This window comes from Bombus pascuorum, chromosome 3 (assembly GCF_905332965.1).
Source record: "Bombus pascuorum chromosome 3, iyBomPasc1.1, whole genome shotgun sequence".
NCBI classification, from domain to species: Eukaryota; Metazoa; Arthropoda; class Insecta; order Hymenoptera; family Apidae; genus Bombus; species Bombus pascuorum.
The window spans coordinates 9,345,822-9,369,246 of record NC_083490.1 but is presented as its reverse complement, the minus strand read 5'-3'; the positions used below and the strand labels follow the sequence as shown (position 1 = coordinate 9,369,246).

At 37.0% G+C, this 23,425-nt stretch overlaps 1 protein-coding gene across 4 annotated transcripts in view; it reads left to right on the top strand.

The window, feature by feature from the left end:
- LOC132905037 (uncharacterized) overlaps window positions 1–12,039 on the top strand; it is a 269,837-nt gene extending 257,798 nt beyond the window's left edge. For all 4 annotated transcript variants that reach the window (XM_060955955.1, XM_060955956.1, XM_060955957.1 and 1 more), the window contains 3 exons: window positions 2,682–2,896; window positions 6,521–6,729; window positions 8,125–12,039. In XM_060955955.1, the coding sequence (XP_060811938.1) occupies window positions 2,682–2,896; window positions 6,521–6,729; window positions 8,125–8,320 (620 nt within the window). In that variant the 3' untranslated portion in view covers window positions 8,321–12,039. The remainder of the gene's footprint in view (window positions 1–2,681; window positions 2,897–6,520; window positions 6,730–8,124) is intronic.
- Window positions 12,040–23,425: the final 11,386 nt, after the last annotated feature.

Here is a 23,425-nt window from a genome sequence, read left to right as displayed (position 1 = left end):
TGACTTTTGCGTAAACCATTAACATTTATCGCCTGTTGTGAGAATTAAATATTCTGTAGAAGTCAATTTATACCATGTCCCATTTGAAGTATGCGATTGAAACAAATTTTTCAAGCAGAATTTGTCTTATTCCGAGGGGAATATCTCGTACTGGTCACGAGTCTTGTCTAGATGGGCCTCTGATATTTCAAGACGACCCTGGTTTTTTCTTTTTTAATGGAACTATATGTTTTCACTTAAGTAATCGTGTAACCCGTTCCGTAACAAATTTATCAACCTATAATATGGTGGTCTCCCAAGGTTATTCGAGGTCATTTATTATTATAGTCGAAATAATGTAAGTTCTGTTTGAAATACTTTTTTTAATAACAAATAGTGCAAAACCACAGTGATAATAGCAACACCAACAATAATGATAACAGATATATTGACAACGATAATATTGAATAACAATAGGGAGATAATTGCATGTAAAATTTCAAATGGGACATGTAGAATGGATATTCTTTTCAGACAAAATTGCATCTGGTGAACAGAGCTTCAAAAAAATATATATATAATTATATATAAATATATATTTATATACTGAATATATATTATATTGAAGTACTTTTCATTGCTCTACAAAGAGATAAGGATTGACCAGGATCGTTGTTATTATCAGCCCTTCAATTTATTCGATTCGTTGCCTGTTTTCATTTTTCTCCCAGAAAGTTCCATTGCAGTTGGAGCAACATGACCCTTCTACGTTGGAAAACCTACAGTAAATGGAAGTAGAAAATATTGGACAGATATTGCTGAACAATACTAGAAAACTTGGTTAAGTCAAAATTGTCCGAAGGCGAGTTTGCTAAAGTTCTTTTATCGTTGAATATTGTCGTCCGCATTGGTATCTATCTGATCTCGAGGGAAGTCGAGTGTTTTCTCGTGTTCATGGCGAGGAGAGATCAATGTTCAATGGTCGTTTCGAATGTATAGAGTACAAATCTAAAAAGGCTGGAGAGAAACTTTGGTACTTTTGGTGTCAGAACGTCCACAGAAATTTTTACAGCTAGCACGACATGAATCACTAAGATACTTATTTAATAAGTCATCGTTTAACCAAACAATAAATATTAAAAGCACCAAAAGAAGGAAAATGTATTTCTATTATAGTGGTCAACAAAAAACAAATTTTCTCAGAAAGAAAAAATGATTCTAGGAGAGTTAAGTTATAAAGTACAATGAAAAATGTAAGAAAAATGCTTAGAAAGAAAGAAAACGTGGGAAATATTAAATTCTACATAAATAGTCCAAGGTATGCACAAAAAGAACCAAACTTACAAGAGATTTTCTTTAAATGAAAGAATATTGTAGAAGCCGTTTTTCTACTTCATATTTAACAAGGGAAAGAGGTCAATCCATCGTCAAAGAAACTCGTTTCTTCAGGAATCCCAAAATTTTGCACCAAAAGGCAAAGACTAAGTAAGTTGAAGGCACAGAATTTCGACTCTGTAGCCAGAAGCTCGTGATTATAGTAAGGGTATATATACTAAAGCATTAGAGGCGTAGAAAAGAGTAAGAAACGAGAAAGGAAGATGAATAGCCAAGAGATGGAAGAGATTCGAATGGAGAGGGAATCAAAGAGGATGCTAAAATCGGTTTTACAGCTCGCTGCGAGCCGGCATCCCTTTTTCGAGTTTGCTTTCATCGTCTGCTTGTAGCCATTTCACTTTCTACTCGAGGATGAGGGACGATGACTGTAAAATGGCAAACTCGTGCGACTAGACATCGCTGCTGGCTCTATGATTAAGTTGCGCGCCTCCTAAAATAATCACGAAACTACTAACTTTTCCATTTTATCATTTACTATCCTTTGTTCGCGAGAATTTCTCGATTGGATTCGGTCGTCACGTTGTATATCTGTTGTTAACGGTTTGTTACTCCGAAAAGGAATTCTCTGCTATGTTTCAATTGCATAAAACGTTGGTTGTTAAGATTCTGCTAATTGCAGGAACTTGAACTTGGAGTTGTAGCGTTTATGGTCTTTACAGATTTAAAAGGAAAATAAAGAAATAATAATAGTATACTGAATTAGTTAAATTACGATTATACTTCTCTCTTGTAAGGGTTCTTACAACTAAAACAAACGATTCTAGTATTTGTAACTCCTTTCGACGTATTTCATATGGGATTGATATAGGAATACTTTCCCACTTCAAATAAATTCCCATTCCAAATACGTTGAAACGGTATAGTAAACATTTTTTAGTAAATTATCCTAGTAAAGTTTCTTCATGGAACGTTTCACTCGCGAGAAAATTAAATTTGAAACTTTGTTTAGATAGGTTTGCACATATCAAACTGATTCTTAATTGAACATGTTGCAACTCTATACTCTTAAAAACAGGGCCCCAATTGGAAAAATTTTATTCCACGTTTTTCGCTTACTCTCGCATGCGGGATAATCTCCTGTTAATTGTTCATTCATACCCAGTACGGAATTAACCGAGTTCGCGTGCACTAAACAAATTTCCAAATCCTGTTCTATCCAAAACGAAGCACGCAATGTGTGACAATTTTATTCTACATCTTCGATTTATTTTTTCACGTAAAACCACTCCCTTGCCGATTGTATCGTAATTATCGAAACACTCTAAACAGGTGCAAGTGAATTAATCGCAAATGAAATTCTGTTTCAGTTCCTCCAGAACGCGAGGTGATCAACAAGGAGCGACTGTCAGGATCGTATCGGCTCTCGGCCTATTACTTGGCGAAAATGGTCGGCGAGCTGCCGCTTACGATTACGTTGCCCGCGGTCTACCATATCATTAGTTACCCGATGTTGGGCTTCCACAGTCCGGCAGTTTTCGTCACCCTGCTGGCGTTCCTCTTACTCAACACCGTCGTCGCGCAGGTAGGATCCTTTTTCATCTTTTTCGCTCATTTTCTCTCAGTCGGAAAGTTTACTCGTAAGCGGACTGCGGAGTTTGTCGCGTTTGTAGGAAATTCCAAAGTGGAAAATTACACGGAACGCGCGTAGTATTTTTTTTTTATTTTATTTTATTTTGGTTTTTTTACAATTTGTCCTTATGGACGTTTGGTAAAGTGTTATATCTTGTTGGTGAAAAAAAAATAAAATAAAAATAAATATAGCATGTGGGTGGCTACCCCCAGCGGGGTGCCAGCTTCGTTTTTTCTAAGTTATATCTTTTATGACGCGTAATATGAACAAATATTTATAGTATATCTATTGGAAAGAAGATACGGGATGATATGAGCAATTTGAGATACAGATTTACATAGATAGATATTAATTTGGATTATAGGAATTGTACGTATTAACGAGTTAATTCGACAGAGTCGAACTATGATTATTTTTATGACTTATTCATTACGTATGTGTCTTTGTTTACGAGAGAGTTTGTACCTTCTGGTTCTGGCTCATTTTATGACTATTCTTATGTCTTGTAGCGTGAATGGCAGTCTAGGCGGAAATAGAGAATTCTGTTAATTCTATATATTTATTGAATAAACAGAGACAAGTCTCGTTAGTGTACTAAGTATTGCAGTGAATGTAAACTGCAAGAGCCGCAGGCAAAGGAGCTGTGTCCCAAAGACTTGCAGATGATTGGCAACAGAATTTCTAAAGGAATTAACGTCGCGTAGGAAAAAGTGTACAGTTGTGCTAGACGAATTCGCAGCAGCACATATATGCGGTTTAGCGGATCAAAAATTAGAAAAGACCAGATGCACAGCGATGCGTGAGAAAAAGCTGCTGAAGATCTAAATGGTCTCATAGGAGCGTAAAAATGAATCAACTGAAGAAGCCGTGGCCAACAAGTCGTGATAATACCGTTAACCGGCTTGAATAGGAAAAGCAGATCCGCTAAAGTCCTTGGGGGTTCAAGCGGTTCAAGGCTAAGCTGACTCATGATCTGATTGTAATTATGATCCGCAAAAGCCATTCCATGACCCGACTTAAAGGTCACATATCTTAGCGAGCTATGCTGTATCCTCTCTATTAATCGTATGTGTTTAGCTTGATTTGGCGACCAAATTGCCGATGCATACCCCAACCACGGTCTAACAAGCGAGCAATGTAACAGCTTGATAGCGAGGGGAGGACTGAAATTTCAAGCACAGCGCTTTATAAATCCTAATATTAATATTTTCTTTTTAAGCGATGAATAGCGGACGCTTAACTCACGAATCTCTGATACTTAAGACAGAACCACGTTGTCGAGTTTATACTCGTACATAATCGTGCATAGTCGTCGAGATGACCTTGTTAAGTGGAATTTAGTCAAATTTAGTGACACGCCGTTGATTCTGCACGAAAGTGGTGGAAATCGATTCGCAGGCAAAGTCCTTTTAAAGATCTTAAGATCGTCGGCGAATAGCAAACATCAGCTATGCCGAATTACCCTAACTGTGTCATTAATAAAGTTAAATAGGATCTAAATGGGACCTTTGGAAATCTCTTGTACAAAATATACGAAATATGCAAAAGTATAAGCAGTTTATATAATACTTAGTAGGAAAACAATTTTCTACCTGGGTTCCATTTTTCAATTATACTCTCAAGAGTATGAATTTGGATAAAAATCCGTAGTCTACTCGTAAGATTGGTGAAGCAGACAATTTTCTATTAGTCAGAAGCTTACTCGTATAAAATCAGTGAGACATTCGAGAAACATTAAATCTCGATTAGCAAGATACGATCCAAGGATATCTACGTCTTTTTATTTAAAGTTTAACGTAATAGCGTTTGGCTCGTGTTGATCGTGTATCTACAGGCGAATTTACATGGTTTATTTTTTCATTCAAGAGAAACGAGGTTGATTCAATAGGATTCAAACAATGAAATTGAAACACGAATGTTTGTATACGCGTTTCAATGGAATTGATTACATTGGTTTACTTGAAAATGGGGCAGAAGCGAGTTGTATGCATGTTGAGATAATTTGTGAATATTTAATGGAAGTGTACTAGAAATTTGCAAAGAAGATACTACATGTACAACTGTGTCGTTCAAATGTAAATTAATAGCTAAAAATGAATTTCAAACCCTCCCCATTTGTACACTTTTATTAACGCTATTATTAACTAATAGTATTCATTTATTCCTTTCATTCTCACTTATTTTATTACCATTTATCGATATCATGGAATAACTTTATCTTCCAAATTATGCGAACAATTAAATCACAAACCCGTAATAGCACACGATAAACCTAAGAAAAAAAATGAAATCGACTAAAATTTTATTTCTCGTAAAGAAACAAAATTTCAATTCTCATACAGATACGAAATTTCACTAAACATGCACACGTCGATCTTTCAATTCTACTTCAATTTTTAGATATTTGTGTGTTTTTCGATAAACGAAAAAAGAGAAAAGACGATATTTTAAATATTTTTCTCAAATGTAAAGATGTACTCAATGAAAAATAGAAAATACAATTGGAAAATGATTTAAAGAACGTGGTAACGTTAAATAATGGACGCAGCATCAATGACAGAGCCGCAGTGCGAGTAACGACAGCATGCTGTCGCAATCATGGCAAATTTCTTTAGTCACAAGAAATATAAACAGCAAGAATTTCGCGGTTTCCTTTTTTTCCGCCCCTCCTCTTCCTCTCCCTTCGTACGACCAGCCCTCGACACTGTCCACCTACGGTCAATGTACTAAGTCATCGTAGCATGAAAGGCGGCCGCGATTTACTTTCAAAACCACCTACCTATTGACGGAAATGAGTAACTCGCGCGTTTCACAACATGCCGGTGTGTAATGTCGCGATCGACTCGATTTCTATAAGTTCAATTGCTAATCGGCCATCGCTTAAACGACAGTTTATCGTGTTCTTCCACTCGTTAATTAAATTGCCATTGATTAATTGATTTCGTATAGAGATTTTCGCGTTTGTAATAAAATTGCAAGATATTTAATAATATAACGTACTTGATCAAGTTTGCAAATTGCCAAGAAATTCTTAATTAATATTAATAATTAATATTCTAATTAACATTCTAATATTAATATTAGAAAGTAATCAGGGAGAAATTAGAATGAGTAATCGAGGACGTCTCAGAATTGAAAGATAAAAAGAGAAAATAAAAGAAAACGATAATTTCTGCATTTATTATGTGACACACAATCAGAAGCGTCATTCTGCTTTGTTAAATTATTTTTTAATTTTTAAAAAAACATTTTTAAATTTCCGCATAGAAATCTCATGTTTTACTTGCGTCCAGAGTTACATTCTTTAGTTTGCCAAAAGCAAGTTCTTCGAATTCTTTGTACAATTCCTATGTATAAACCTGACCTTCCACTTCGACGAGTTGCAAAGTTACATCAAAATTATACTTTTAAGCTACGAAAGATTTCATAGATCGGTACAGTGTTTTTTAGATTTTTCCAGCTAATCGTGTCTTTCTGAAAGAATATTCACCATAGAATAACAGCTTTGTTTATTATAGTTATTGTTATGAATTATATTTTAATAATTCGAAACACCACTGTGTTTTTTTATTTCAGAGCGTGGGATTCTTCGTTGGTGCATGTTGTCTGGACCTCCAAGTTAGTATAACTGCATCCGCGCTTTACACGCTCGCCACACAATTACTTGGCGGTTATTTGGCGACGGCGGTTCCGCCATGGCTAGCATGGGCCAGATACGCGAGCATGGTGCACTATGCCTATCAAAACATGCAGATTCTGGAATTCGGCGTCGGCGAGCCGATCACGTAAGTAACAATTTCAAAATCTATAAAGAGTATGGCATACGAATTTAGAAGATTTTTCTTGAAAAAATAAGTAAAAATTATGGACTTGAATCTTTTCTTTCGTGTGAGGCTTTATATGTTTAAGATAATTGACTTTAAATATTCGTCCAGTGTAAATTCATTGTCTACACCAGCTGATTTTCCTTGGAAACATAAAGAGAAATTATAGAATATATTTCTTCTGTCGACCGAAGCTCTATTTATAAGATGCTCGATTTAAAAAATTCGTTCAGTTAAATTCTGCAATTTACGAACTTACACGAGCCAATTTTCCTCGAATAAATAAGTACAAATTATGGAACAATTTTTTTTCTTTCGGACGAAATTTGTAATTTACGAATATACGCGATTTGTATTATTTTTTTTAACAAGTAGAATCGACGAAAGAATATTTTTTTGCGTTTGAGGCTTCGTTTATAGGACAATTGATTTTTAAAACTCGTCCGGTTAGATTCTGTCATTCACGAATTTAGAGGAACATCGCGTATAAATGATAAATGAACCTCTACTGCGACGCGATACGATGCATCATTCAACGATCACGTCTAACCGCTTTAGAGCTCACGCTATGGTGAACACTAGATTCTTGGAATCGATGTCATATTTGGTTCAACGATGCGTGGCAACGCATTAATCAAATCCAAATTGTTCTCTTCGATGTTTGCAAAATTCCAGTATCAAAATGAGATTGAGAGAAGAGAAAATGAAATTATGAAGATGAGTAATTTATATGGAAGAGAAATATCAAATAAAAAATTAATATTATAACTTGATGCAAGTTTATTTTATTTTTATGAACACGACTAAAGAAATAGAATAGAATATTAAATAAAAGATCATCTTATCTAGTTTCAGTACTCTGGCTATTTTATATATCTCTGTACATTATATTCGTTCTATATATTTTTACATCCATAAATGAAATAAGAATTAAATATTGCAGCGAGTACCTTATTTTACGTACCCTGTATATTTTTCCAAATTATATATATTCGACACAATTTTTCACGTTTCAATGTCCCACATATAAACGCACAAACTGATCCACAGAGTACAGCATGACTCAACTAAGTACATAATACGCTCAACATGTTACAAAAGCAAGACTCTGGCACAAAAGCTCTAGATTTTCTGAAAGATATTGGTTTATACGACCTATTATAGGTAGGCTCTGTGCTACTGATCGTTCTCATCGTGGTCACGGTAACCTTGAAAGGCGCGTGTAACATTAAACACTTAAAAGAAAACTTAAAAGAAATAAAAAAGAAGCCAAACCAGAATCTCCAAAAAAATGACTAAACCAAACCGAGAACGAGACCAAACTAATCAACGAACGATCCATCCTTTGATTTGCAGATGCTCGCAGCCGAGCAAGTTCCAAGAGTGCAGGAACTCGACGACGATACCGGTGTCTGCGATTCTAGAAAGCCAGGGCGGCGCCAGGGGTTCCGGTCTTCCACTATGGGCGAACACGGCCGTCCTCCTGGCGTTCCTAGTGATATTCCGCACCCTGGGCTACCTGGTGTTGCGCTACTATCGCGTGCCCAAGTGAAACGGCGTACAATGAGAAGAACCGCCTTTCTACTGCCGCCTTATCCACGAAATGTTGGATTATGGCCGCGATCGACGGACGTCGGGACGGCCTCGCTACGCTAACGGGAACGTCATCATCGTCGTCGTCGTCAACATCGTCGTCGAGCTTCCCTTTGACCCTTCGTTTCGCCCACGGGCAGCGACAAAGTAGCTCGCGAAACCGAACGGAACAACCCGAACAGAAACCGCGCGCGAAAGTTTATTTTTCCAGGATGCCACTGGTCGTCTCGAGACGGCGCAGGGCTTGGAGGTGGTGGTGAAAAGATAATCCTCGAACTGGCACGGGTACGTTTTACACCCTCGTAATCATTTTCCTACAGAATTAGGTTCGTCGAATCGAACGAATCAAGCGGTTCGAAAGAAGCTGAATCGAATAAAAGAAATCGAATCGAACTGCATAGTAGGACGGTTGAGATTGCAGCGGGGTGGACGCGATCGGAAAGAGGAATTTTTAGATTTTTTCCTCTGGCAGAAACGTTGTGTCGTACGTCTGTTCCGTGTATTATATTTTGAGGAGTAGAATGAATCTTCGAAGGGCAGAGATTCGAGGGGAGATAATTAGTTGAAGAAACTTTCTGGAAAGCGGAATAGCTTGCCAATTTTTCTGGGATTTTTCTCTTTTCAACGCCGCCTACCAAATTATCGATACCGCTATTTTAATTACCGAGCGATTAGCTACTATTTTTATTAATTGTACACGCATCTCGCAGAATAGAATACCTCAGACAGACAGGGAAAACCAGCGACCTAAGCGAAACGAGGGGTTAACAAAGAAAAGAAAAAAAAAAAAAAGAAACCAAGATAATAGGGGTTGATAGAGAGCGGAGAAATATAGGGGGTTTCCGCTCGTTCCCGCTAGCGGCGGGCGATGAGATAGAACGCGCGAAAACGCGTGATCAAGAGACTTGGCGAAGACTATGCATAAGATTGTACACGTAGAGACTTTATATATATATATATATATACATATATATATATAATAGATAGATAGATATACATACATATATCACGCTATCACGTGAAGTAAGAGGAATACAAGAGAGGGTGGATGAACACAAGAAAGAATGTGGAGGGAACTCTTCTGTTTTAATTTCTTGCGGAAATAAGGGTATAATGATAGAGGAAAGAATGTCTGTATTTGTGTGTTTACGTATAAAAAACGCGAAAGTATGTAAGAGTGAACGAGAACAAGCGTGAATGAGAAAGTGTGAGAGCCATTTCTTTTTACTTTTTCTTTTTTTTTTCTTTCTTTCTTTAATATCTCTTGAAAGAATCGATGCGACGTCGTGGCGTCGCGATACCGACTGAAAGAAAGGAATCACAAAACAGACACACACATACACACATGACATTTGTACGACGAAGCATATTTCTTAAGCTCATAGGAGAGGTAGATGAGAAGAAATAGGCAAAGCGGAAACTCGCGGAGATAATGAAACTTCACGCCACGTCGAGAATCACCCTACACGAAGAAGAAATAAACGCTTAGGTTTAAGAGACGTGAAAACGAAGAAAAAGGAGAAGAAGAAGAAAAAAAGAGGAAGATAAGAAAACGGAGAGGAACTTTTTAAATCGTTCTTAGCGACTATCCACGTTTTACTTTCTACATTTTTATTACCGCTGAACAATCTATCGCTGCTAAGACGATATTCACCCCTAGCTGATAAGATGGACAAGCTGCTGCTAATTCTATGGATTATGATAAAACTACATCTCTACCACTTAGTACTTTTTATTATCGGACGCTGTAAGTTGCGTTAAGGGATATATCGAGCGAAAAACGACCGTTCATATACATATATACATATATATATATATATATATAGGCTGCCAATTTTGATCGATTTGTAGAAAGAGGAAAGCGATGAAACGAGAATAGAGTGAGAGGGAGAGAGAGAGAAACACGTGTGCAAAGAGCGAGAATGGAGAAAAAGAATTTTGGAAAGAATAGAAATAGAGAAGGGAGAGCGGGGAGAGGTTTATAGCAGTTAATTGTTTGCACTTGTCGCGCATTTTAAACATCGGGTAACGACATATATAATAATTCGAGGAAAGGCAAAGGAAATACCCGACGTATGAAAATATGTATGATTTAATAAGAAGAAGGTTCGTAAAATGATTAGGCTGGCTATGGGAGATTCGGGACTCTAAGTCGATCTTAGAACGTTTGTTGGTCTCTGACGTAATCTATGTGATGTTTCTCGAGGAGCTCGACACGTTATGGGGATCTAAATGAAACATTTAACGCGCGGTATAATAAATTCATTAGGTCTACCTTGTGTATATAGAAACATATATATATTTAGAAAAATCCTATATATATTATAATAATTATTCTTATCATTATTATTATTAATATTATTTTTATTATAACAATTTTAATAATTAATATTATTTTTTATTATTATTCTAATTATTATTATCATTATGTATATGTAAAAACCGCGGACTGAACGAGGAGGCACGCGACGTTTTTATTTTCTCTTTCTTTTTTTATTCATTCTTGTACATTCTTGCATTGACAGATCGAACGGGGGAAAAAAACGGAAAACGATACGATGAGTAAGAATATCATAACACACACGGGCGAATACTAAGCGAACCACAAGTATGTTTCCATTCAGAGACTTTTTTACCAAACGATCCAGTTGCGTTACTTGCAAAAGTTCGAGCATATTCGAATAGGAAAAAAAGAATTTTAACTGCATAGCACATAGGGAGGAAAAACGCGATCAGACGAGATCAAATATCCTTTTCTTTTTCCTCCCCGGAAGAGTGAGAAACCGTACAGCTCACCGTACAAAACCTTCAAATAAACTTATGTATACACACACACACATACATATACATGTATGCACTAGACATACATATACGTACAGAAATCACGGAGAGCCAGTGTTTGTTATTAGTAAGTAATTAAATAGATTAGGTTGGCTGACGTGGATCGGTCAGGATCGATCGAGAGGAACGCTGTGTGTCTTTTAGTCAGCCAAAACGAGTTACGTTTCGATTCTGTGCGACGAACCGGACGACTCGCCGGATATTTATACCGTGGACCGGTCCACGTAATCGTCCGCAGCTTTCCCGCGATGTTAAACAAAATTAGGACGAATTAGAACGAATTTTGGGGAACCATCGCGCGTCCACGATCTCTATTGCATATCCTCGTTCGGTCAGGCTACCGTTAATCCCCTTTCGATTCTCTTCAGAAGCCAATTTTTCGAAAATTATATAAAAAGAATATATGATACAAAATTATGCTATATGAAAAGCAAGGAGAAAGAAAATACCCCTCGCGTAGGCAACCAAAACTCTATGGTTATCTAATAAATGTATAAAGTTTGAAGCTTCGATATTTAAAAGTTTTACATAAATTTTAGAGATATTCAAAGGGAGGAGATCTTTGTTATAATCGTCCCAGAGGAATATCTTCGTTAGGAAATGAAAATTGGTAAGAGAAATATAAAAATGGATAGCTGGTTGCCTACGTTAGGGTTAAATGAGCCGCTTATTTGCCATTTTTAAATCAGTTAACTGCACGAGACGAAAAACGAGGAAAATTAATACGTTCCATAAGGGAGGGTCTCTACGAGTCCTACTTTCTGTGACGAAAAAAATTCGCTTTACTTGTTCCTAGGAAAAAAGACGAACACGCATTAAGTCGTTTAAAAATAAAAAGGAATGACGTCGATACGTATACCGACGTCGTCACCGTATAACTTCCTCTTCCTCGACATACGTGTCGACTTCGCATTGAACGTGTGTTGATCAAGTTATATAAGATAAACGTCGATCAAGTGCTTCGACGCTAACATTTCAGAAATGTCGAAAAGTGGAGGTAACCACTTTGGCCTGTAAACGGCTCAAATACAGGTGAACCAGTGGGAAGAAATCGAAACGAAGAGGGGAACAGGTGCCGACCGAACGATCCTCGACTTTCAAGGCCGCGCGACGGGATTCGTCCGGTGCACGCACAACGCAATATCCACCAAGTGTTCAAAGTTGGTTCGGTGTGGAACGAAGAGAGGGTGGGTGGAGAGACGTTAGGACGAGCAGAACGAGTTGCTTCCCAATAAAAGTAGGATTTAAGGGGAATCGGTTGAGAGTTCAGATTAGGTACGCTGTATCGGAACAAACAACAAGGAGTGTCAGAGACGTTTAAACAAAGATTTGGCTGTGTCAATGTCTCTAACGATTTTTTATTCGTTCGTAACGCTTTCTTTTTTCTACTTGAACGATTTCTAAACAAAGAAAGAGGGACGCAATGGAAGAGTGAAAGGGAGGGAGAGAATGTGGAAGGAAAAGTCGACGAGAAAGCCGGAGAGAAAGAGAGAGTGCAAGCGAGAGAAGAGAATAAGAACAGCGCACACCGGTTAGGAAAAGAGAGAAGAACACCACGTTCGAAAGTCGTTCACCGTCGTCGTTCGTTTTTTGCGCTACCGAAGTTCGGTTTTCTTCTTTCCTGAGGCTTCGTTTATCGTTGATACCGTTCGTCAGCTTCAAAAGAGACATTTTCATGTTAAATCTCTACTGTTACCTCGGCGATGAGGTTGTGCAGCTCCGTGCACCTAAGATATTAATCACTGCCAAAGGAGAAGAGAAAATTGGGATTACTTGGAGAATTTGACGTGTCAGTTTTTTGTGGGATTTTGAGGTTGAAATTGTTCGAATTGTGTCAATGTGTTCGATGAGAAATGAGATAAAATGTAATGTAAATGGAGAATGGTAGAATGGGTTTCAATACGGAAGCCCGGTAGGATAAATTCATACTAGAAATTATTGGAAAACTGTATTTAACTATTGTTAGAAATTGTAAGTGCGATTTGCACATAAAATATCACTGCCAGAAAGACTAAGATCGTTTATTAAGAAACTCAATTTTTAGAACCTTGTAGAATTTTTAAACGAAACTCGTTTTAACGGCTACGTAGAAGTCGTTTGACGCGAGTGGAGAAGTTCGACATCGTTGAATTTTAATTTCATATCGAGTCAATATCTTTTATAAGAAACTAGAAAGCGCGTGATATCTTGCGATCGCAGGATAGAAATTAAAAAATTATATTTGCCTCGCTGTAACTTTATAATGAAACATTTTTATTTTTCTTTTTTTGTGTTACATTTATGTAATACGTCAAAACTAAATCTACGCCGTTAAAGCTTCAAAAGAAGCTGCTTCATTCGTTGGAGGAAATACCACTTTACTTGCAAGCAAAAATTCCAAGTAAAAATTATAAAAGAAAATTCACAATCCACGCGAAACTTCTCCGTTCACAGCGAACGATATCTACATATTTATTTAGATATAGCGCAATGTCTGTCAAAGCATAAAATAAAATATAAAAAGATAGAAGACTTTTTTAAAAGACATGTTGACACAGTTCAACCATGAGAAAATTGATTAAACGATCGTCGGATAAAATCAAGACGAACGATCGAAACCGTAGGAAAGAAGAAAACTAACGGAGGAAAAAGCAATCGTCGATGCTTGAGGAGAAATCGACACAAGTAGCGATAGCAAGAAAAACACTTTTCCCGCCGTTCGTTGCATTTTTCCTCGCCGCGAATCGTCCTCGACTTTTTCTGCCATTGTGCCAGCGAGTAAACGGAACACGCGTTTTCTCTTACGGTTCGTGAAAGAAAAACCTTTTCTTCGAAGAAGGTTTCCCTTCTCACTCGTTCAAGAGTACTTCCATCTGTTCTATTTTACCGTTGTTCGATGGACGAACGGGACGACAACGTCGTACGGTATTGCTTTCTCTACTTGTAAAACGACTCTTTCGTAGACGGGTTATTCTAGGACATGCATTGCTGACTATACACTGCAGGCCATAAGTATTAGGACACCGACTCGTTACATTTATTAAAAAACTCGAGTAAATTTTACTTTACTAACAAGTGTTTTGCATTCTAAGGTACGTATGATGCGAACGAAGCAACCGATTCACAAATAATTAGAAATAATTAGAAGATGAAAGAGGCGAAGAACATTCGCTTCTTACTAAATATCAGCGGGTGTCCTAACGCTTATGGTCGGCTGTGTAAGTATTAGGACACCTACTCGTTACTCGTTGTTAATCTTTCGACCGGGTCATTTCTTAACCAGAATTTATAATCAGACAACTTTTGTAATCGTTAAACGGTGGATGTTCGTGCATTTGTGAGAAATTTCAATGTGCAACAGTGTACAGAATGTACGTAATACATGCGAAAATATACAAAATATCCAAAGCGAAATACTCTTTATAATATTTCAAAGACAAAATTCTCTATTTGAAAACCATTTGTTTAATTGTATCGATGGAGAGAGAAAATCGCACGAACATTCGCGATCTAATAAGCGTGAAACTAAAAGCAAATACAGACAAATTAATTACAGCCAGTACAATTTCTAGGCCTTGTAATGTAAATACAATACGATTGATTTTTAAGAGAAATTATGAGAACATATTTAAAAATAGGACATCTATAAATAGAGAAATTATTGTATGCAAAAGATTGTTAATCCGAGTAACGAGTCAACTCATCCTACCTCCTGGTTGAAGGGTTAAAGATCTCTAACAAATTTTACTTTATTTAATATTTTATATTATAAGACATACATGTTGCGAATGAAATAAAAATAAAAGCAGTAAAAAGCACTCGATTTACACTGAATATGAGCAAGTGTGGTAATACTTGTGGCTGACGGCATCTATACAGAAAAAAAAGGAACATCACTGGCCGGATCGTTTTCGAATTAAAAGATCGTCTTTTCAAAATTTTGATACTCGTATTGTATTATATACACTATACACAGCGTCCCGACATTTGTATACGTTTACAAATTACCCTTTTTGCGGAGGAAAGAACGTCGAACCTCGACGATCGACGTACATGTTGGATCTTAAGAAGCATATAAAATAACAGAGAAAAATAGAGGGAAGATAAAAAATGAAACACCGTGAATCATCAAGATTTTTACGATTTCAAACTCGCCCAAAAACTCTGGAATTTCTATGAATAATAAAACTGCCATTCTTTGATAATCACATTCCTGAGAAACAGATTGCGAATTTTTATGCATTTATATGAAATTTGAAGATTAACGTAATATACATGAACGTGTAGCATATTCAAAGTATAATACTCGTAATAATATTTTACGGCAAAAACAATTTTCTACTTAGATTTCATTTATTCGATCATATCCATGAAAACGTGAATTTATTTGAATAGAAAGATATTAGTAAATTAATCTACATGATTTTAAAGCATAAAAATGCGCATTTTATCGACGACATTTATCCACCTGAATCGATGCAAATTCAGAAAAGAAACGTGAATTTTCTAATCGATCGAACAGCGTTCGAATCATCGATCGTCGAGTTCGATGGAAAACAGTATAATTCTCGTATCGTACAACGTTAGGCAGACAGCGATCGCACGTAATCCGTAGTTCGAACGAAACATTCGCGATCCTCGAGTTGATCAATTCGAGGAAGCTACACATGCTTTTTGCACTAAAACTACAATAAGACTGAGAAAACGTTTTTTATACATGTTGACGTGAGTCACGAACCACGACACCGTCTACGAGGGACTTTCTCGTAATTCAGAATCTTCGTGTGTTGCACCCTTGCGGTCTGTACGACCGAAATATCGATGAACCAGCCATACACCGTGATCTCTTCATGGAGCTTACGATGGAATTAATACAGCCAAATCCTCTGCGGACGATATTTTTCACGTTTCTTCTAGCTCTGGCTTCTTCTTCGCAAACACGAGTCGATGGAATATGTAATCGAGCGATGAGAATGGAACATAGTAGATGCGAGGATGAGAATTCGAAAGGGGATGTTTAAATTAGACTTTTGGTTTTTCATGGCTTGTGCGAGATTAGTTTGATTATCGAGGCTATTTGCTGATTTATTACTGCCACGTCTTAGGAGTTAATATAATTATATGTAGGAGAATGGAAGATAATAAATCTATGGTGCTGGAATTTCCTAAGTTTCCTATGCTATAATATTACAAAACGCTAAAATGATTTAAATGAAAGTTCAGGATATTACATTCATTATATTTTCGCTTTTAGTCAAATCAGAAATAAATTTTTTTGATCATTTTTTATTCGTGTTTTTTTAGCCGTTAAAAACATTTCTCAAGTTAAAGACTGGCATGAAAGAACCGTTATTAATATGGATGATTTCATTGCTTAATATTTCAATTTTATTCAAATGACTTCCTTGAAACGTTAAAGTCCCTTCGTTCGTTGAAACGAAAGAGATCGAAGAATATGGAAATGTAGAAACCATAATAGGATTAAATATAAATATTGCCTAATTTATACAGTCGTCTCCTCTCAAAAGTAAATTGATTTTTATATTCGTCTAATTAATCAGCGCTAGAATTTTTACAAATTTACGAAATTAAAACAAGCACCAGAAGTAACAGAATATTCGAACAAAATGACGAGGATAGACAAAGATGATCTCGATTAAATATAAATGTTAATGTAAGTGTCTCTTATAAAACTAAATTAATCCTCTTACTTTCAACTGATAAATCGGTAGTAGAAAAAACTAAAAATCCACAGAAATAAAATAAAATAAAAAAAAAAGTATTCAAGCAAAATGAAGGGAGTAGACAGCAAAAATGGCCTCGAGCAAACGAGTGAATCCGCACAGACTGTATCTTCCCCTTCTCTACGCGTCTCACGGGAGGAACCCTGCTTTCCCGGGGTGAGAATAGGAATGTTGAAGGCGACGAGACGTGATATAACGCGTGAATGTTTCGCTTTACAAAAATAGTGCCTTTTTTACAAAGACTCTGTTGTTTGTGCCAAGTCGAGTGCAAGGAATGCGAATGCGTACACTCTCACATATAAACGTATAACACACGTAGACATGCATAAAGACACATTTCACACACACATACACACACACGTAGGCGAATATCTGCGAGACTTACGAGAGAGGGAAGCGACCCAAGGGGAAGATGTAGATTTAGAAAGAGCGAAAGGAAGAGGAGGGGGTAACGTTGAGCTTAAAAAATAAGAAGATGAAGAGACTGACGAGTCGAGGGTGGAACGGCAAGGACGAAAGATTGAAAAGCGTAGCGTTTGGTCGTCTGGGATTTCTGAAAAGATGTCGACGAAGATTCGATGGGAATTCTTCTTTTACGAAAATATTAAGCTCGGAAACTTGATATTTTCCAGATTCTTTAAATCTGCTGCGATTCTTGGATTTCTATATTTCAATATAACTCTCATTTTGGATAACAAATCTAGAATGTTAAAAGAATGTTAAAAGAATGTTGTACGAAGAGGATTTTAAAAAGTTTTAAGCAAATAAACATGCAGAATTTAATGACGTATACGTTCCGAAATACTCAATATAGCATATTCGGGATATTATCGAAATTGTCCTGATGAAAGTTTGTTGTTTCGATCCCCTGTCTCGATGCACCGATCTCTGACCGGTGTTCTGCCTTTTAGAAACATCCTCGTTGCTCGCGCACGACGATCTCGAAGAAGAAAGAAATAAGTAAATAATAGAAGAAAGAATAGGAAATCGGAGGAAGAACAGAGACTAGGAAGAAACTGAAAATGAGGAGATTCGCTAGAAAACGTAGAAATATCGAGCATCATCTTATACATGCGCACATACGGTACGCCAGTAACAGCAGCAACAAAAGGAAATAGGAATAAAACGCACGTACGAACACGCACGAACATAGTACACGGCCACGATGTTATTGAAACACAGAGAATGAGAGCGGAAGAGGGTGCGTTTCTTTCTGGAGAACGGAGGTCGAACAATTTACGTGTGAAAGTGTGACAGCGAGAGCGAGATTGTTATATGTGTGTGTATGAGATAGAGAAGAAGAGCACCGCGGGACTAACATAAAGGAAAAGAAGAAAAAAAAATGCAAATGCCAAAAAGTGTTCCACTAATTAATGCCGCCGTGGATCCCCAAATTAGTACCTATTATAAAGAAAAAAGAAAGGAAAGAAAATCGAATGAAATTGCGAGTAATAATCGAGTACATATATAGAATGTATGCTAAAGAAAATGAAGGAAAAGAAAAAAAAATATGACGAAAGGAAAAAAAGTTAATATATTAACTTTAGTTACGGTTATATATATATACGCATATTATATTCGTGTATATATATATATATATATATATAAGTGTGTGTATATACATGTGTGTGTATGTCTGTGTGTGTATGTATGTATGTATGTGCGCGATATACACACGAGCGAATGAGGAGCACACGGACACGCGCTGTACTGATCAATCGTTCGCACAACGATTGTCATAAATTATAATACACATACATCATACGTACACGTGTCATACATATACATATTATATACGTACACATAGGTACACACACACTCACAGAAATTCTGTTTTATCGTCATCCCTCCAGTCTATCAATCTTCGCACATGAAAAGATATTTCGAGACTGCGTATTGTACATACCATAAATATCGTACAAGATATACATACATATACATAATTATATATGTATATTAAGACGGATGATAAATACACTTAGCACTAACACGATTACCCTATATCATTAATATGATTATTATTACATGAGATGATATTAATTAACTGATAGTATTATACCTGTTGTCCCAATCAAAGGACAGACGCGGTTTTTCATGGTAGATCTACCTACTCCCCTTATCCCCATCCTCCTCCCTCCTCCTTCCGCGCCGACAATTTTAGGAGGAAATTAAAAATCGTTATACACATATACATAAATATAATATACATATATATGCAGAGAGAGAGAGAGAGAGAGAGAGAGAAAGCGTTATCACACTTTGATTTTACCGATAATCGTTAAATAATCGTCATTGATATAAACGATAAGGATTATTATTATTAATTATTAATTATTAATTATTAATATTATTATGATTATTATATTATATGAAATTGTATTATTATTATTAATATTATTATCGTCAGCATCGCTGTTGTCAGGGTCGTTCCGTCGGCCCTCCATCGTTCATCGTCGCGAGATCATCGTCATCCTCATCGTTTCAACCTGAACGCCGGTTTCTTCCGATTTCTTATCTCTTTTGCTCGCCATTTTTTCTTTCTCTTCTTCGCGAATTCGTCGTGTTTCATTCGAGAAGTTTCTCCTTCCATTTTTGTTTTTCAATTCTTTCTTCTAATAATGTAAATTCCCATAATTTGGTCGTGGAAATTCGTCTCCCTTCTTCCTTCGAACCCGCTTCTTCGTCGCAGGCCCGATTCCTTCTCGTTGCCGAAGAATGATCTCAATTGAAGAAAGGAAGATTCGAAGACAGGAGATCGTATCGTGCCGTGAACGATAGCCGATTTATTCGAACGATCGCTACGTTCAGGCCGAGCTGTCTTTGTTTCGCACCTTTTGACGATGGCGTCTGCGCGCGGCGCGCCATTTAGACACGTATAACGATTCCTTCCACCTGTTTTTCATTTTTCTAGAAACGTTCTAAGAGTCGTGGCTGTTCGTGGAAGGAACCCTTGCACGATTATCATCTTGTCCTTCGGGAAGAAGGGGTAATATCAACATTTCCTTTCGATTCAAATATCTCTTCTTCTCCAGCAACGATGATTCCAATGCGCGGCACGCGTAGCGTTATCTTCGATAAAAATGTGATTCCCCGATTTTACGAGCGTCTCCTGCAAATTAGACTGATTTAAAAAAATGAAATAAAATTCGGGGAATCGGTGAAGAAGGAAAATGTTCTTTGAACGTAATGTTTGAAGCGGCTTGTAGGATTTTGCGAGAGTTTAAGAATAGTGGAGTCTTTGATGTAGATCGAGGATCTTGGTGCCAGAGATGCGTGAGAAGAAGAAGCACCGAATCCTGTTATCGATGTTATCGTCCTTTATTGTCCCCCTTTTCCCGTTACTTTGAGGCGTGCGTGTGCATGTGTGCTCGGTGAGAGTAATGCGCGTGCGAGCGTAGGCGATCTTGAATGGAGTTGAATCGAATAATCAGCTTCGATATCGACGACTAGCCATTGAATTTCTTCCTATGTTTCTTGTCTTTTTCCTAGGCAAATCGAGTAACTACTGTTCGGATGATATTTTGACGTTGCATATCGCAAAAAAACAGTGTTGCAAACCATTCGTGTCTTTAGAGCTGCACTTGTGATAATTGGTTAATATTATTTGACATAATTTTTAACGAAGCCTTCTTCGAAACTCATAGATATATATGAAGGGTTTCTCGATTTATTTAACCTGTAAATAAAATTAGGTTTAATCCAATCAATGAGTTTTACGGTATATTATACGGTCGATCTTGTATTAAATTAAGAACTTTTATGAATGTAAAGAAATGTAAAAGTTATAGAAAATACTTTCCTTCGGTTATTACTGAAACGCTGCTTATTTAATGTTATTTCGTTTTAATCACTTTTGTAATATCACATTCGAAAAAATCGAATCTGACGAAGTTGAAATTGAATGTTCGATTCGACGACCAAAGGACGAGCCGAGTAGTGCGAAACGCTCGCACGTGTCCCAAAAGAAACTTATAGCGAACTTGGCCCTTGAATGTTACCGATGTTCTTCGAGCACAGTGAATTCACAAGCGAGAACTGTGCGGCTTCGAACTCTGAAACGTTCGTGCGCTTTCTTGAATTTGAAATTACGATAAAGTAGACACAAATTGATCATGATATAAATCTCGTACAAATTCAAGGACGCGAACGGCCTTCTGCTCAAAGCAAATGTTACCATTCTGCCGAGCACAATTTGATCTTGTATAAATAATTATTAATAAAATTAAGAAGATGCCAATAAATTACTGTATAGCTACAAAAATAAGTAATTGTATAGCTACTCTTAATTTACTTATCGTATGTATATTTCGAACGATCGTTGTCAATTCGTCTCTTCGGATCCAATATGGCGGACCAACTATGGCAGTCGTTCTAATAAAAGAAAGAAAAAAAAGTCAAGCGAAAAAAGCGTTTCGATAGTGAAATTTTATGAAGGATTTGTTAAAGATAGTGTGTCTGTATTTTCAAAGCTATTCGTTGGTTATTGCATAATAATCTACAAGCTCAGATTGTGCGCGGCCATCATAACATTTATTAGTGACTAAAAAAACGCGCTGTTGCATACTCGAAATGTTCGCTTCGTAATTTATTGTAACCGTTAAAGAAGGGGAGAAAACGAAAAAAAAAAAGATAGCGAGAGATTGTCGAAAAAGCTGTTTATCGAGAGAGAAAAAAGAAAAAGATTTATTATAACGTAGTTCTTCCTCGAACTGATGTTGAGAAATGTGAAAAAATAAAAGAATTAAATTATCGACATCGTGTGCCGGATCAAAAAAATATGGACGGGGATGTAAATAGATGGCGTCGCTGGCTGTGCTATGCAAATTGTTGAATAGCGATGTGATACACACACATATATATATATACATATATATGTATAAATACATGATACATATGTATACATATATATTTACATATACACTAATTTGCGGACACGGTATTACCTCCAAAAAAAAAAGATTGTAGAACTGCAAAGGCTGCTATTGCAACAGAAACACAATTCGATGGCAGATCCACGTTATCGGACGCCATTGATTCAAGTAAAGAACGAATAAACGATTGAACGATTCTTCGACGTTTTAACTTTGCGATAGGATCGACGTGAAACAACATTCGAAACGTGTGCTTGTATCGATATTACGTTATCGGATAATGGATCGAACTATCGATGTTGCTCTTACACTCGAAGCCAACTTCAATCGAAAACAGACGAGTGTAACGAACGCAATGGCGACTTTTGCAATGACACATGTTCATACCGTACACATGCAAGCCATGGTCGTGCGAACTGTATTCGATCAAATACGACATATTCATCGTCTTCGTTCTTGTGCTCTTCGTTCACGTCGTGTTCGTTTCATTTTCATGCACTGTCAGCCATGCGAGGGAACGCTTGGGGACATTTGACATTTGATTCGCGATTTATAGCCACCATGGAAAATATGAGAAAAGAAAAGGTGCATAAAAGGACACGTGAACTGAGTGGCGCAATTCTTCGATAAATTCGCTTTTGAATAAAGTAGATAGCACCATAGATCTAAGAAGTATTAACCGCAGATGCCGTGTTGAAAAAATGGGCCTCGTTGTAAAAGAAATAGGGATAAGTGACGGGATTTCTCTTTCCTTCCCTATCTATTAAAAACAAATATCTGTTAGAAAGAGAAAGGGAGGCAACGTTAAATATCTTTATCTCTCTTTCAACGAAGACCGCGCTCTTCATAAGACACCCACGGTCTATACTTCTTACATATGTCCATGGATAGGATACGTGTAAGTGAAGCCACGTTCCAATTCGAGCGGAGACTACGCATTTCGATTTCGATATATCGTCTCGATTCAACAAATCGGACGCTGTCCCCCCGTGTTCACGTCGAAATAGCGCGTCGCGAATCGCGCTGGAATTGGAACGAATAATCGGAAACGATCTTTGTGGCGGAGCGTGTGATTGTTGAAGCGGTTCGAGCCTCGAGATATTCGAGAATCGAACTCGCCTTTAATCGGTCAACGTCGAGTCGAGGAGAACGGTTCATTAGTCTCAATTACTAGTTGGAATGTCTCTCGTGGTAAAACAAGAGAGGCGCGCTAAGCTTGAGCTCGTATGTATAGTCGCAAACAATCGACTTTCGATCTATCGCTGTAATCACTGCCATGTCGGCGACGCAGAGTCAGTAAACGATGGCGATTTTGTGTAGAGAGATACATACTTCGTTGATTTGAACCCACGAAGCGATGCGCGTTTACGATATTGTATTTTATTGTTATTTTTCTGCTTCGCGATGCATTTACTTTTATTCCGAATTAAAATATGAAACACTTGCGAATTTTTCTAGCAATAATTCTTTTTTTTCTCTTAAATTATTCACTTATTTAAATAAAGTTACTACCACCCAATTCACCCAGTACTTTATTCATTGAGTATTAACATGCTATAATAAAGTTCGATTAAATATTCAAATGAAATTATCATATTGTTTTATGGACCGCATCGTGTGTGGCTTCAA